This window comes from Cherax quadricarinatus, chromosome 79 (assembly GCF_038502225.1).
Source record: "Cherax quadricarinatus isolate ZL_2023a chromosome 79, ASM3850222v1, whole genome shotgun sequence".
Taxonomy (NCBI): domain Eukaryota; kingdom Metazoa; phylum Arthropoda; class Malacostraca; order Decapoda; family Parastacidae; genus Cherax; species Cherax quadricarinatus.
In genome coordinates, this window is record NC_091370.1 from 18,622,745 (window position 1) to 18,638,244 (window position 15,500).

General features: G+C 44.3%; 1 protein-coding gene across 2 annotated transcripts in view; it reads left to right on the top strand.

Moving 5' to 3' along the window:
- Positions 1-15,500, top strand: part of LOC128702712 (lachesin) — a 45,855-nt gene that overhangs the window by 3,669 nt on the left and 26,686 nt on the right. For both annotated transcript variants that reach the window (XM_053797123.2, XM_070102020.1), the window contains exon 2: positions 1,778-2,308. In XM_053797123.2, the coding sequence (XP_053653098.1) occupies positions 2,254-2,308 (55 nt within the window). In that variant the 5' untranslated portion in view covers positions 1,778-2,253. The remainder of the gene's footprint in view (positions 1-1,777; positions 2,309-15,500) is intronic.

The window sequence follows — 15,500 nt, forward strand, 5'->3', positions numbered from 1 at the left end:
GTGAGTGCATAGCTTCACTAGTGGTGAGTGCATTAGCTTCACTAGTGGTGAGTACATGAGTACATTTATACGTGCGCCAGTAGTCAGCAGTAATACTATATTCAGAGCGGCGCCCTAAGAAACACTAGCCTCATCCTAATTCAATAATTATATGTTGGCAACCTAATGGACATTGTGGGTATTTTTCGGCCTTTTTTGTGTATGTTGTGATTTGTTTATGAAGGGATGAGCAGGACAATGTGTGTGTACTTTCCTATATGTGGTTACAGGGGTCGGGTCACAGCTCCTGGCTGTGTGCGCGCCTAGTTATTAAGGTTTGTTGAGGGTCGAACCTCTGCTTCTGCCTCCTCTTAGCTAATTGGTCGTTTTCGGGTTCACCGAATCCTATCCACGTGGGCCCTATCGTACCTGTTCTTATCATTTTTTATGTAACCTGCCTCTACTTCGTAGTAGAGGTCATTTCATTTCATTTCACGACAACCCTTGGACTGCAGAGGTACTTTCTGACATCCCTGTGGCTCGTCCAGCTGTGTCTCGCCTCTCGGCCTATCCCTGTCCATCCTCTGGGTAATTTGTATGTTATATCTCCTATGGTTCTTCTGTCCTCCAGTTTAGTTATTCAGTTACACTAGCCTCTCCTCGCAGCTCATACCAGTCAGTTGTGGAACTGTGCTGGTTGTACTTGTCTCCACTTTCTTAACATGCTTCCTCAAGTGTGGGTTCCATACTGGTGCTGTGTACTCTTAAGATGGGCCTGACATACGTTGTTTAAAGAGCCCGGAATGACTTTGTTGAGATTCCTGAAGGCAGACACTTAGATTTGCCCGGGGAGCACTGGCTGCAAAAGTTATTTGGTTGATGCGAGCCCCTGATTGTCTTCAAGAGGGAGCTGGACAGATACCTAAAGACTGCCGGATCAGCCGGGCTGTGGTTCGTACGGTGGATTGCGTGCGGGCAGCAGTAACAACCTCGTTGATCAGGTCCTGATCCACCGGGAGGTCTGGTCATGGACCGGGCCGCGGGGGCGTTGATCCCCGGAATGCCCTCCAGGTAGACTCCAGGTAGGTAGACTAGTGATAAACTAGGCACTATGCTCACCCCTAGGTCTTTCTCTGAGTGAAGTTCAGAGCCTCTGTCCTCGGTCAATATTGTGCGCTTGCTTGCAGGAATATGTGACTTAGCCCTCCACCACTTGACACTCGGATCACCATCGCTCACCACCCACTTAACCACTTAGAAAAGCTATTTAAGTGTCTTGGCATTGCCCATTCAGACAGGTACCTGGTACTGAACTATTTCCTAAGTCCAGGTACAAGTCTTGTGAATGTGCCCGGGTGAGAGGTTGGGCATGTGCCCAGCTCCTATATATGTCAACATTAGGTATCGTCAGTTATCCCAATAATTAAGTGGGTCCTTAGTCCTCGGGTGTAGGGTAGAGGGTGAGTGTTATGGTTCACTGGGTGAGTCTGGGACAAGGTTTGCCCTTGAGGGTAGAGGAGGCTTCCACCTAAACCCTGAGAAACCCTCGCTCCACCTGACAGTTGCTACTACTGGCAAATTAATCTTAATAGTAGTGTTTGACAGCTGCTCTGCGTTCTCTCTCGCACAACATTCTGAATGTGAAGGGACAGCACGAGACAGTGAGAGAAGTTAGAAATAGTGTGTGGAGGAGTTTGTAGTTTTTTCCTTGTATCCTGTGTTTCAACATTTTCTTCATAAACTGTGTATTAAACAGGACTGAATATAATAATTGTACAGTAAATATTTTTGCTTACAGACTTCGAGGACGCACTCTGTACTTCGGAGGTCCTTAGTGACAGTGTTGTGGACACTGGCCAGTATCTTCTGCAGGATGGAAGTGCTTGTACAGGAAGGACTTAGTAAGTGACAGTATCGTGGGCACTGGCCAATATATTCTGCAGGAATTACTTGTCCAGGAGGTCGTCAGTGAATAACCTGGTGGTCAGTGGTCACTACCTCCATCAGAAATAGACATGATTCTTGAACGCAGAATGATCATGATATAATAATCTCCCTGTGGGTTTAGCACCTAGTTTTGATTGTAAAAATAACAGTAATCATCTAGTCAGAGGAGCCACCATGGCCGTCCTTCCAGCACATTTTTAATCCATAATAGAAAATAACTTTGAAGCGGTGAGTGTGCTGGAGACTATGCAAGTGTGAAGAAAAACGTTTATATACGTATATCGAGCGGTGCCTTATAACGAAGCCATAGTTGCCAGAAAGGCGAAGATGCGTCCCACCGCAAACATCTACTTGGCAACACTGTGGCTCGTATCTCTGAAAGGTAAGTCACCGTAGTTGGTAATACTGCATGTCTTAATCCATTCTATTATGTCTTCAATTTTTCTTAATGGCGGTAGGATCCTCCCCCCTCCCGGGCTGACCTGAGTGATCCCCCCCCTGCTAAGTTTGGGGAGGGGGGATGGTGCTTGTCACAGCTAGTATGTTAGGTTTAAAGCCTATCTACTACACGTAGAGGGGGAGGAGGGTTACTTTGATGCCAAAGAATTCTTGATCCATGGAGTAGATTCCACGATTCCCCTTCCTCGGATTAAACCTCTTCCCGTGTAATTCCCATTGTGCTGTGCGATCCATTTCAGTTTAGAAGTTTCCAACAGTATAATAGTAGGTCTGTCTTTAATTGGGGTTAGGAGCCGAGACTCGACCCCTAGCAACCACAGATAGGTGAGAACGTGTGTACCCACAGACGAGTCACAGGGATGTTAGGAAGTATGTATTCAGAGTTGTCAGGAAGTGGAACAGTCTGGTGAGTGATGTAGTGGAGGCAGGATGCTTACAGAGTTTTAAGAAGTACGATCAAGTTCGTGGAGCGGGGAGAGAGTGGACCTAAGAGCGACCAGCAAAGAGGCGGGGCCATGAGCTGTGAATCGACCTCTGAAACCACAAATAAGTGAGTAAATAGAACACACACACACACACACACACACACGCGTGGCATCAGTGCCCTAGGCGGGTCTACTAACACATTAGTGCCTAATTAAGGTGACATATATGGCACCTAATTGCAAGTGAGCGCCTAGTTACCAATTACCTATGTGGCAAATTGGTGGTTACGGGCGATAATTGCTTTAACCACCACCAGTGACGATTTCTTGTTGGAAATGGCTGAGTGAGTGTTGGGTATGTTTTTATTTTTTGATCACTGTGGTCGTCCCCATGGTGTGGGATCACTGCGGTCGTCGCCATGGTGTGGGATCACTGCGGTCGTCGCCATGGTGTGGGATCACTGTGGTCGTCGCCATGGTGTGAGATCAGTGGTCGTCGCTATGGTGTGGGATCACTGTGGTCGTCACTATGGTGTGGGATCACTGTGGTCGTCACTGGTGTGGGATCACTGTGGTCGTCACTATGGTGTGGGATCACTGTGGTCGTCACTATGGTGTGGGATCACTGTGGTCGTCACTATGGTGTGGGATCACTGTGGTCGTCACTATGGTGTGGGATCACTGTGGTCGTCACTATGGTGTGGGATCACTGTGGTCGTCGCCATGGTGTGGGATCACTGTGGTCGTCGCCATGGTGTGGGATCACTGGTCGTCGCCATGGTGTGGGATCACTGTGGTCGTCGCCATGGTGTGGGATCACTGTGGTCGTCGCCATGGTGTGGGATCACTGTGGTCGTCACTATGGTGTGGGATCACTGTGGTCGTCACTATGGTGTGGGATCACTGTGGTCGTCACTATGGTGTGGGATCACTGTGGTCGTCACTATGGTGTGGGATCACTGTGGTCGTCACTATGGTGTGGGATCACTGTGGTCGTCACTATGGTGTGGGATCACTGTGGTCGTCACTATGGTGTGGGATCACTGTGGTCGTCACTATGGTGTGGGGTCACTGGTCGTCGCCATGGTGTGGGATCACTTCCTATGTATCATTCCTTCATTGAGATTGTATAACAAGACAGATGTGTGTTAAGTAATGCGTGTTTGTAGTTCTGTGGGAGATTTTCCCTACGCAGACTGTTGCAGCCTCCCTGCATGGTATCGAGTATATCTCGTATCGTATATACCTATGAAAGAAATGCAGGTTTTCGGGGAAGTGTATACCCTGGCTTTACTAGCGATAAGTTTTTTTTTTCTTGTGAGCAGTAACCACTGTCAGCTCCTCTAAGTGACAGCGGTGGCACCAATGCTAATAATGTGGTAGGACTGCACATCTGTGGATTTATAGATCTACTGTGTCTCGGGAATTTGAAGAGTGAAAACACTGGTGCAAGATTCCCAGATGTTGCACAGGTGCCTCATTCTTCACCATCTCGGTTTTCAAAACTGCTTTTCATCACACCTGTTGAGAATTTGTCGTGCCTGTTCTCTGCAGTCGTGAACGAAGGGGAGAAGTGCACTTGTATACTTCTTGTTGGACTTCTCTACTACAATAACAGTACCAACCTCCTCCTAAAGTAGAATACACAATTGCTGAAAGTTTGGAGCCGATCGGAGGACGCATTGCCAAGTTATCGCACAGAAACCAAAACCAGGAATGATCTATATGTAGATAAATGGTTCAGAGAAACAAGTTGATAAGTTAAACACGGGTGTCCTTGTTTTGTAAACGTTTCGCTACACAGTGGCTTCATCAGTCCAGTACTAAAAAGAATAGTGAAAATCAGAAGTAAATTGAGGTAATAAGTCTCAGCCTGGAGTCGATGTAATCAGTCTTGATAATATAACATACGCTTATATGTTGCAGACAGGTGAGGTGAAGCAGTCGTAGGCGGTGTCATGTGTTTAATTTATCGACATTGTCTATATGAAACTAAGCAGAAGGCACCCGCATATGCCACTAATTGTATGAATCTTTCCCTAATTATAGTACACGGCTTTACGAATTTGAACCCAATCGGGTGAGTTATTCTCCAGTTATAAACCAACTTTGGGAGCTTCCAATTTTTCTTAGATCTTTACCCCATGTGTATAATAACGTAGAGGAATGCAAAATGTGTTATTGCTTCTTGGTACAGCAGTTATAGGAGGGAGGGAATACTGAGAGTAAAAGTGAGGTTTATTTGCCTTAGCTTGGTTCACATGATGTTGATATAGGACGTAATGCAAGCCGCTTCTTAATGTCACATGTTGTGACTGAATTTACTACATCCGGGAATGGTGAAGTTTGTTGAAACACGTGTATAACTTGAGAGGGAGAGAGAGGGCCAACAAAGCAAGCATAAAACATTTAAACACACAAACATGATCACTTACATGGGTAGGACACACACACACTCGGGGTCTGGTAGAGTGTAGACTCTTAGTTGCATATGCTATTAATTCTTCTACCCCATCCTTCCCTCCTCTTTATCCTTCCTCCCTCTTCCTCCTCATCCTTCTCTACCTCCCTCCCTCAAGACCCTTCCTTCACCAGAGCTGACCTTGGTCAAGGTCAACTGGCAGTAATTACATACGATCTAAAACTGGTCTGATTAACCAACACTTGAGTTCCGTGTGAGGCAACTCTGATTGGCACATTCAGGAGAGAGAGAGAGAGAGAGAGAGAGTGTGTGTGTGTGTGTGTGTGTGTACTCGCCTATTTGTGGTTGCAGGGGTCGAGTTACAGCTCCTGGCCCTGCCTCTTCGCTGGTGTCTACTAAGTCCACTGCCTGCTCCAAGAGCTTTATCGTACCTCTTTTTAAAGTTATGTATGATCCTGCCTCCACTACATTACTCCCCAGTGTGTTCCAATTCCTGACAACTCTGTGACTGAAGAAATTCTCACCCACACAATTAGGTGGGTACACACACACACACACACACACACACACACACACACACACCACACAGGGTTGGGGGGGGGAGAGAGATTACATTGTCACAAAAAATTCAGAATGATTGGCAGAAAAACGTGACCAACTCAGAAGAGATTCACCTCGAGTACATATTGAGTCTGTTGGCAAATAGGTAAATGAGAGTTTTGATGTCATTCGTTAAGGGTTTCAAATCCATTCACCAACAGTTTCGAGATGCAACTATTGATCCATTGCTCAATGCTCATTGAAGGTTAGTCTATACAATCACCTCGACTACTGACCCAAGGGAAGTTGACAAAATTATTGAACCACACACACCATGCGCCTTAATAAACTGGCAGACTTAGAATGTTGAATGTTAGCAGAAAAAAATGACCTTATGTGTTTATTAGCAAAGACAACCCATTTGTTTTGCCATATTTTGACCTTTCGACCTTTTGACAGGTGACCTTTCCCTACAATTACAGCAGCTGGTGAGAGAGAGTTTAACTGTGTAGGAGTTTCAAGTCATTCTCTCTCTCTCTCTCTCTCTCTCTCTCTCTCTCTCTCTCTCTCTCTCTCTCTCTCTCTCTCTCTCTCTCTCTCTCTCTCTCTCTCTCTCTCTCTCTCTCTCTGTAAAGCTCTATACAGCTCGAAAAAATGATAAAAGCTTTACACAGAGCGAAACGTCCCAGTAAGAGCTAGTTTTATAGCTGGTATGTTTTTCACAGTGCAGTGTTGGCAACCGTCTGGGGAGGGTGGTCACCTTGCCTCCCTGAAGGTCGGGTTATCTCTTCACCTGTCACCTTGAGTTGGGATCCAGGTTTCTTTACAACTGATATTTACCTGTTTTTGGACAGTATTCTACCTGTTTGCCAAGATTCTGTCTCTGTCTGTCTGTCTCTCTCTCTCTCTCTCTCTCTCTCTCTCTCTCTCTCTCTCTCTCTCTCTCTCTCCCCCTTCGTAGATCTGACTTACAATGACGAATAGTTTGTGAGAGAGTATAGATCCAATAACAGCCGTCACTTATAAATCAGGAAATTAACCCAGCTGCTGGTATCATCTCTGCTTCTGTAGCTATGTTTACACACTTCTAGCAGTGTTTGAGATGCGTATTTTGTAATCAGAGTTGCTCTTTGTCTGTAGCTGGTTTTACGGACTTCTAGCATAGCTCTACTAATATTTTTAACTGTACCAGATAATAAGCAAAGCAGAAAGGGAGCGCCCGTGGCCATGCACGGAGGTGCTGTAGAAACAAGAACATCATGATAGGAATCTCCGCTATTTCCCTTAAAACCTCAGTTGTGTGGCACTGCATTCTCATATCCCTCCATGGCTCCCTTCATTCGCCCTCCCTCACTCTCTTCTGGCACTCAAAGTTCCCATATCAACACCACCAACACCACAGTCAGCGTCTCTGTTGTCTCTTAACCATCATCAATATTATCGCCTCTTTACGTGATCCACACCATTTACCATCTCCCTTTATCTCTTCCCTGGCACGGAGAAATATATGGGCGAGTTTCCTTGCACCCCGGCCCATCTAGCGATACAAATAGGTATCTGTATTAAGACTCTTGTGGGTAGCATACAGGGAAAAAAATGTTGGGTATAACTAGTCCTGCTGGAATGTTATATTGTGTAAGAAGCTCCAGTACCTGCTGAAAGTATTAAAGTGTTACGTAGAAACTGTGTGTATCTGATGTGAGTTACACATGTCTAACACTTAGGACATTTTGGAAACATTTCATCCACTCGGGCCTTTGTCAATCCTATAAATTTTACTGAAAAGTTATTAAATAGTAAGGCAAGAGGGCAGTTTAAGTGACGGTAGTGAGTGGTTCGTTGTTGGGGTCAGTGTTACCTGGCTGCACTGTCTTGTTGAGGTAAAATCTTCACGAGTACACCAAAGATACTGAATACCCTCGAGTTTTTCACGACTGTTAGATATTTCTATCATGGCTACCTCAAAACAACGCCACTTCTGTAGGTCTTCCTCTTTTAGTTAACAGACGAGCTTCATCCCACTTCAAGAGATGCCCATATGCGCTATGCTGTAACATATGTTCTGGTTGTCCTGGCTGCACCAGTACTTAGATTCCTTAACTCGTTTTTACAGGGTTCTAGATGTCTCTCCTCGGTATACTTTATCGCACTCTCTGCAGTGGATTCTGTGTACACCAACTCTGACTCTTCTGCTTTGGTTAGCCTCGTTTTTTTATCGAGTCCTGAATGGTGGCTCGTTGCTACTTTGAAGCTAGCTAGTTCTTACGATAAGTTGCTGGCTACGTTGCTGACGATGAGAACTGTATCTGGTGACTGCTCTCATGTGTAGTAGTGTTGATGGTGTGGAGGGCCCACTTCCTACAGTCTGTGATGAAATATAGCCAGAATTACAAGAGGCTGAATACTTGTCTTGTGTAGTCACACTTATCTTCTAGGAACTGGGCTAGCAGTTGTGTTCTCAAGAAGAAACCGATGATTACGCCTCTTAGTGTTGGTGAGGTGTTGTGAATAGAAGTGTTTGAGGACTTTGTTGGTGTACTATATACTTTAAAAGTTAATCTGTTGTCACCTATATTCTAGAGAACCTCTTGGAGTGGGAGCTGATTGTTATCCTCCTCGATCGTAAATTGTATGGCTGGGTCTATGGTATTGATGTTTAAGGATACTTCAGTATTTTAGGAGAAATGACTTATATGTTCTCTTTGTGACTTAGCCACCTTTTGTTGGGGATTGCTGGTGCTCCATGCAGAGATTCGTTAAAACCCCGCTGATGGGTGAACCCATGGCCATCCCAAAACATTGTTCTCGGTACCTGAAATACTATTGGTTAATACATAGTTCAACCAGGTAAACGAAGACCTTGTTGCTAAAGAACATGTCAAAGCTGTCATTAACTTGCGCAGTAGTGACATTCTCCAGTATTAGTCTTACTTTCAGTAAACTCGGTAAAGGATTGACACACCTAGTGGGCAAAACGTTTCCTTAATAAATATCCACAGCACAGTCTTTAGGTATTGAAATAACTTGAAGTCATTTGTGTTGTTTACCTGGAGTTTACCTGGAGAGAGTTCCGGGGGTCAACGCCCCCGCGGCCCGGTCTGTGACCAGGCCTCCTGGTGAATCAGCCTGATCAACCAGGCTGTTGCTGCACGCAAACCAACGTACGAGCCACAGCCCGGCTGGTCAGGAACCGACTTTAGGTGCTTGTCCAGTGCCAGCTTGAAGACTGCCAGGGGTCTGTTGGTAATCCCCCTTATGTATGCTGGGAGGCAGTTGAACAGTCTCAGGCCCCTGACACTTATTGTATGGTCTCTTAACGTGCTAGTGACACCCCTGCTTTTCATTGGGGGATGTTGCATCGTCTGCCAAGTCTTTTGCTTTCGTAGTGAGTGATTTTCGTGTGCAAGTTCGGTACTAGTCCCTCTAGGATTTTCCAGGTGTATATAATCATGTATCTCTCCCGCCTGCGTTCCAGGGAATACAGGTTCAGGAACCTCAAGCGCTCCCAGTAATTGAGGTGTTTTATCTCCGTTATGCGCGCCGTGAAGGTTCTCTGTACATTTTCTAGGTCAGCAATTTCACCTGCCTTGAAAGGTGCTGTTAGTGTGCAGCAATATTCCAGCCTAGATAGAACAAGTGACCTGAAGAGTGTCATCAGTGCTGGTGAGGTGTTGTGAATAGAAGTGTTTGAGGACTTTGTTGGTGTACTATATACTTTAAAAGTTAATCTGTTGTCACCTATATTGTTTACTTAATGGTCGTAATTAAAAGTACTATCTCAGCCCATCAGCATTAGTTAACAGCGTGACCACCATCAACTAGGCGCCACACATTGTTTTCATAGAAGCAACAATATATACCAGAATATCATGCAATACTAGCGAACAAGCGATACAAAGTACAAAACAACCACGGGGAGAGTTGAATGACAGCTCTAGGCTTTTCGTGTTGCAATTAACACATCAGGAGCTTTCATTGTTGCAAAAAGGAAGTCTCTGAGCAAAGACTTTTCCTCTGAACGCATTTGCAAGCTCCTGATGTGTTGATTGCAACACGAAAGGCCTAGAGCTGTCATTCAACTCCTCCGTGGTTGTTTTGCATACCAGAATGTATTAAGTACTGTTATCTTCACACCTTGCTGGCGTCTAAGCCGACTCTTTTTACTGACAAGATATACACAGCTGTGTCCTCTGTTGGCGCGTTTACGGTAGTTCCTGTCAAGTTAGTTGAAACAGTCTGTGATTGGTGTTTGGTCTTTGTGTAGTGTGTAAGTCTTGAGGTGGGATGTGCAGGGTGTACACACATACACACACACACATACACACGTACACAGTTATTCTCACCCTCACTTCCGCTCAACAACTGCAGTTTTGAGTGTTCATTGGGTGGCCAGGGGGTGGCCCTCGCGGGGAGGGGTGGGCGGCCAGTAAAGTAGGGGTGGGGTGGGCGGCCAGTAAAGGAAGATAGGGACGGGGTGGGCGACCAGTAAAGAAAAGGGGGGCGGGGCGGGCGGCCAGTAAAAGAAGAAAGGGACAGGGTGGGCGGCCAGTAAAGAAGAGGGGGCGGGGAGGGCGGCCAATAGAGGGGTGGTCAGGGTGGGCGGCCAATACAGGAGGGGTGGTCAGGGTGGGCGGCCAATACAGGAGGGGTGGTCAGGGTGGGCGGCCAGAGACAGCAACTGCACAAGCCAGAACTGTTTTATCATAATTCCTCTGGTCTGGCAGGTCTAGAATAACCACAACCATGGCACAAAAACACTGCAGGACTCGTGCTGTGTATAAAACAAACACACACACACACAATTATATATATATATATATATATATATATATATATATATATATATATATATATATATATATATATATAAAATATATATATATATATATAATATTATATATATATATTTTATATATATATATATATATATTATATCTATATATATATATATATATATATAATATATCTAGATATATATATATATATATATATTTTATATATATATATATATATATATTATATATATATCTATTTATATATATATATATATATATATATATTATATATATATTTTATATATATATATATATTATATATATATATATATATATATATATATATATATATATATATATATATATATATATATACATTATATTAGTGTGTGTGCTTATGTGGGTATGTGTGCAGATATATTTTGCGGACTTCAGAAATAGATGAATTAAAACCAGTTTGTGTGTGTGTGTGTTTGTTTGAGAGTATAATTCACCAGCACACCAAGTCACTGTCCCAGAGGCCAAAACAATCTTAGTAAATGTTATTTGCGAGCTGTTGTGGGTGGTAATGTCCGGTTTGAGTGAGGGGGAAGGAAGAGAGGGAAATGGCGAAAAAAAGGAGAGGGGGAAGGAGTAAAAAGAAATAGAGGGATGTTGGTTGCAGGAAATAAGGTGAAGATGGAAAGAAATAGGAGAACGATGCGGAATGCAAAAAAAATGCTTTATGAATCTGGTTTGGCCTGTCGTATTATCAAATATTTCCCCACTTGTTCCAACGTCATGGACAATCACAAGACGGGCAGTCAGCGACACTCCTGACTGTACTCTCCCAAGAACATTACCAGTGATCATTCATCCCTCGATTCCTTCCCATTTGGAACAGCCAGATATTTCACTAAATTTTAACACAAACTTACTGATATTACAATATCAGTAAGTTTGTCACCCATTAAGGTGGGAGGGCCATGACCCTGGGTGAGGGATTCACTCCCGGCTGTTTCGCCCAGACTGCTCTGCCCAGGTGTAAGCAGCCACTGCTGCTGTTTCACCTACTACGAGTATCTTTTGAGTGTAAGCGTGGGGTTCAACATTCTTGTTTCCGAAAACTATAGATCCACGAGGCATTCCAACACAGCCAGGGATTAAGCTGAAGACACGGCCTATGTGGCAGTCAGAGTCCAGGTGTGTGTACACTCGCCTAATTGTGGTTGCAGGGGTCGACTCACGGCTCCTGGTCCCGCCTCTTCACTGGTCGCTACTAGGGGGAGAGAGAGAGAGAGAGAGAGAGAGACTAGTAATAAGATAAGTGATGACTTGCCAAATAGTAAATAACACATTTTAAACAAGTGTTTTTTCTTTTACAATGACGGGCAGTAATGTCCCAGCTCGTGTTACAGCCTCGTGCCTTCTCAAAACACGTTCCTGGAGCACAGTGGTAAATTACAGGAGTGAAAAAGCATACAAGAGAGAGAGAGAGAGAGAGAGAGAGAGAGAGAGAGAGAGAACCTAATGGTCGCTTCACTTCAGAGTTGCTGTCATATTTATCCCACCTCTTACAAGGGGGAGGTTGAAGGAGTACCTTGATACTAGCGAGAGGCTCTTACTCCAAGGGATTAAACCTGTCTTTGTTTTTTCCTTTCTTGCATCGAACTTGATTATCTCCAGTTCACTATACACGTTTCCTCTTAATTAGGTATCCTCGAGAGCTCCTCATCCTCTCGGATTCAAATCTTGAAGACTTGTGTACGGTAACGAGGACCAGATTCTAGGAACAACTGGGACGTGCAGTGTTCTCTCCTTTATAGACCATTCCTGAAACTGATTTCACCCGAAAGCTTTAAAGGTCATATTTTGTTTGGTATTATTTTAGGAATTTTTAATGTCTGGTTAGCAAATTTCTTAACCATGTATCAAAAGTCTTAATATCCGGGTATTAAAGATTTGGGTATTAAATTTTAATGGCAGCTCAAAAGGATACCATCAGTACACTGACAACACAATACGTGTAAGGGACCCAGGACTATTCAACAGCCTCCCACTATACATAAGGTTTTTTTCAGCAGACATCCCCTAAATGTAATATTTAAAGGGGTGGAGGGGTAAGCCAGTGGAAGGCCTCGGTCAGATGACCAAGACCCGCGTCAGGAAACGCTTGTCCTGTTTCCTGACAAACCTTATATAAGACATTCCATAGCTGTCTTCAAGATAAGTTCGTTCCTGATCACCCGAGCTGTGGTTAGCATGGACTGCGTGCGGCCAGCAGTATCAGCCTGTAATAATGTTGGTAGAATTACCGACAATATGTAAAGTAAATGGACACAAGTGCAACTAATGTGACATTTTATTGTGGCAACGTTTCGCTCTCCAGGAGCTTTGTCAAGCCGTAATGGCTTGACAAAGCTCCTGGAGAGCGAAACGTTGCCACTATAAAATGTCACATTAGTTGCACTTGTGTCCTTTTTAGTATCAGCCAGGTTGATCAGGTCTGGGACCGGGCCGAGGGGGACGTTAACCCCCCGGAAAAAATCCTTCAGGTATTTTGTATATCGTAATCATGTCTCTCGTCCTTGTTTGTGGAGTATTTATGAAACTTTTCAATTACCTCAAAACTCCATAAATGTATGCCAGATTTCCGACATTACCCTAACTCCGATAGATTTCGAAAAAGAACTGCAAGAAACCCCTCTCGCGTGCCCTAAGTACACTATGGAGGAGGAGCTTGGACATGGGTGAAATTCCACAGTCACTTAAAACAACGGATAAAGCCCCACTCCATAAAGGTGGCAGCAAAGCATTAGCTAAGAACTATAGACCAATAGCTCTGACGTCCCACATCATAAAAATCTTTGAAAGAGTGCTAAGAAGCAGGATTGCAAATCACCTGGATTCCCAAAATCTGCACAATCCAGGGCAACATGGGTTCAGGGCAGGTCGCTCCTGCCTCTCACAACTACTGGATCACTATGACATGGCCTTGGATGCACTGGAAGAAAATCAGAATGCAGATGTAATATACACAGACTTTGCAAAAGCATTTGACAAATGCGATCATGGCGTAATAGCCCATAAAATACGTGCTAAAGGAATAACTGGGAAAGTGGGGAGATGGATCTTCAACTTCCTAACAAATCGAACACAAAGAGTAGTGGTCAACAGAGTTAAATCGGAGGCTGCCATAGTGAAGAGCTCTGTTCCACAAGGCACAGTACTCGCCCCCATCTTATTCCTTATCCTCATATCAGACATAAACAGAGATATACACCACAGCACCGTATCATCCTTTGCGGATGATACTAGGATCTGCATGAGGCTGTCATCTGCTGAGGACGCGGTTAACCTCCAAGAAGATATAAACAAAGTTTTCCAGTGGGCAACGGTAAACAATATGATGTTCAATGAGGACAAATTCCAACTACTCCGTTATGGAAAACTGGAGGAGATAATAACTAGAACAGAGTATACTACTGACTCCGGCCATACAATAGAGTGGAAAAATAATGTAAGGGACCTGGGAGTAGTAATGTCTGAGGATCTCGCTTTCAAGGATCACAACAGTACCACGATCGCACGTGCAAAGAAAATGATAGGATGGATAATGAGAACTTTCAAAACGAGAGATGCCAAGCCCATGATGATCCTTTTCAAATCACTTGTTCTCTCTAGGCTGGAATACTGCTGTACATTAACATCTCCATTCAAAGCAGGTGAAATCGCAGATCTAGAGAGTGTACAGAGATCCTTTACTGCACGTATAAGTTCTGTCAAGCACCTTAACTACTGGGAACGCTTGGAAGCACTTGACTTGTACTCGTTGGAACGCAGGAGGGAGAGATATATCATAATCTACACTTGGAAAATCTTGGAAGGAATGGTCCCAAATCTGCACACAGAAATCACTCCCTACGAAAGTAAAAGACTGGGCAGGCGATGCAAAATGCCCCCAATAAAAAGTAGGGGCGCCATTGGTACACTAAGGGAAAACACCATAAGTGTCCGGGCCCCAAGACTGTTCAACAGCCTCCCATCAAGCATTAGGGGAATTGCCAATAAGCCCCTGGCTGCCTTCAAGAGAGAGCTGGACAGATACCTAAAGTCAGTGCCGGATCAGCCGGGCTGTGGCTCGTACGTCGGACTGCGTGCGGCCAGCAGTAACAGCCTAGTTGATCAGGCCCTGATCCATCGGGAAGCCTGGTCATGGACCGGGCCGCGGGGGCGTTGATCCCCGGAATAACCTCCAGGTAACCATTGTTATACTAGTAAAACAGTTCAGATATTTCATTAATAAAGATTGTCGCCAACACCCACTGACAGTCACCAGTGATTGTCACTTTCCTCGCCAGTGACTGTCACTTTTCCCCCTCCCCCCAGTGACTGTCACTTTCCCCTCCCCGCCAGTGACTGTCACTTTCCCCTCCCCGCCAGTGACTGTCACTTTCCCCTCCCCGCCAGTGACTGTCACTTTCCCCTCCCCGCCAGTGACTGTCACTTTCCCCCCTCCCCCCAAGTGACGTAATTCCATCAGCTGCGTCATTTTCCTCACCGGAAATGTAATTTGCGTCAATTTTCCTCTTTTTCTCATTTTTTTTCTTTTTTTTTTGGCCTTTTACAAAATTTGTGGTGACCAACAACTGTCTTTATTGTATTTTATTTTCTCTGTTCTTTACTGCAGGCGATAAAGTGTTGATCCGAGGAATTTTGAGCTTCCCCTCCACTTCCTTGGATCAGCCCCCCCCCCCTTTTAATAACCTCAAAATTTTTCCGGGTGCTGTGATCCCTGCGGGTTTGGCGCTTCCTGACAAATTATAATTTTAAGTTAGGAAGAACATTATTAGTTATTTGTATTATCAGTGATATTGTTTATATTTTGTATTAAATATTATATTAATGTTTTATATTTTGTTTAATACGAAATATTTATAGTTTATCTTTTAGTAAAAAAAATAGCTTTTGTAA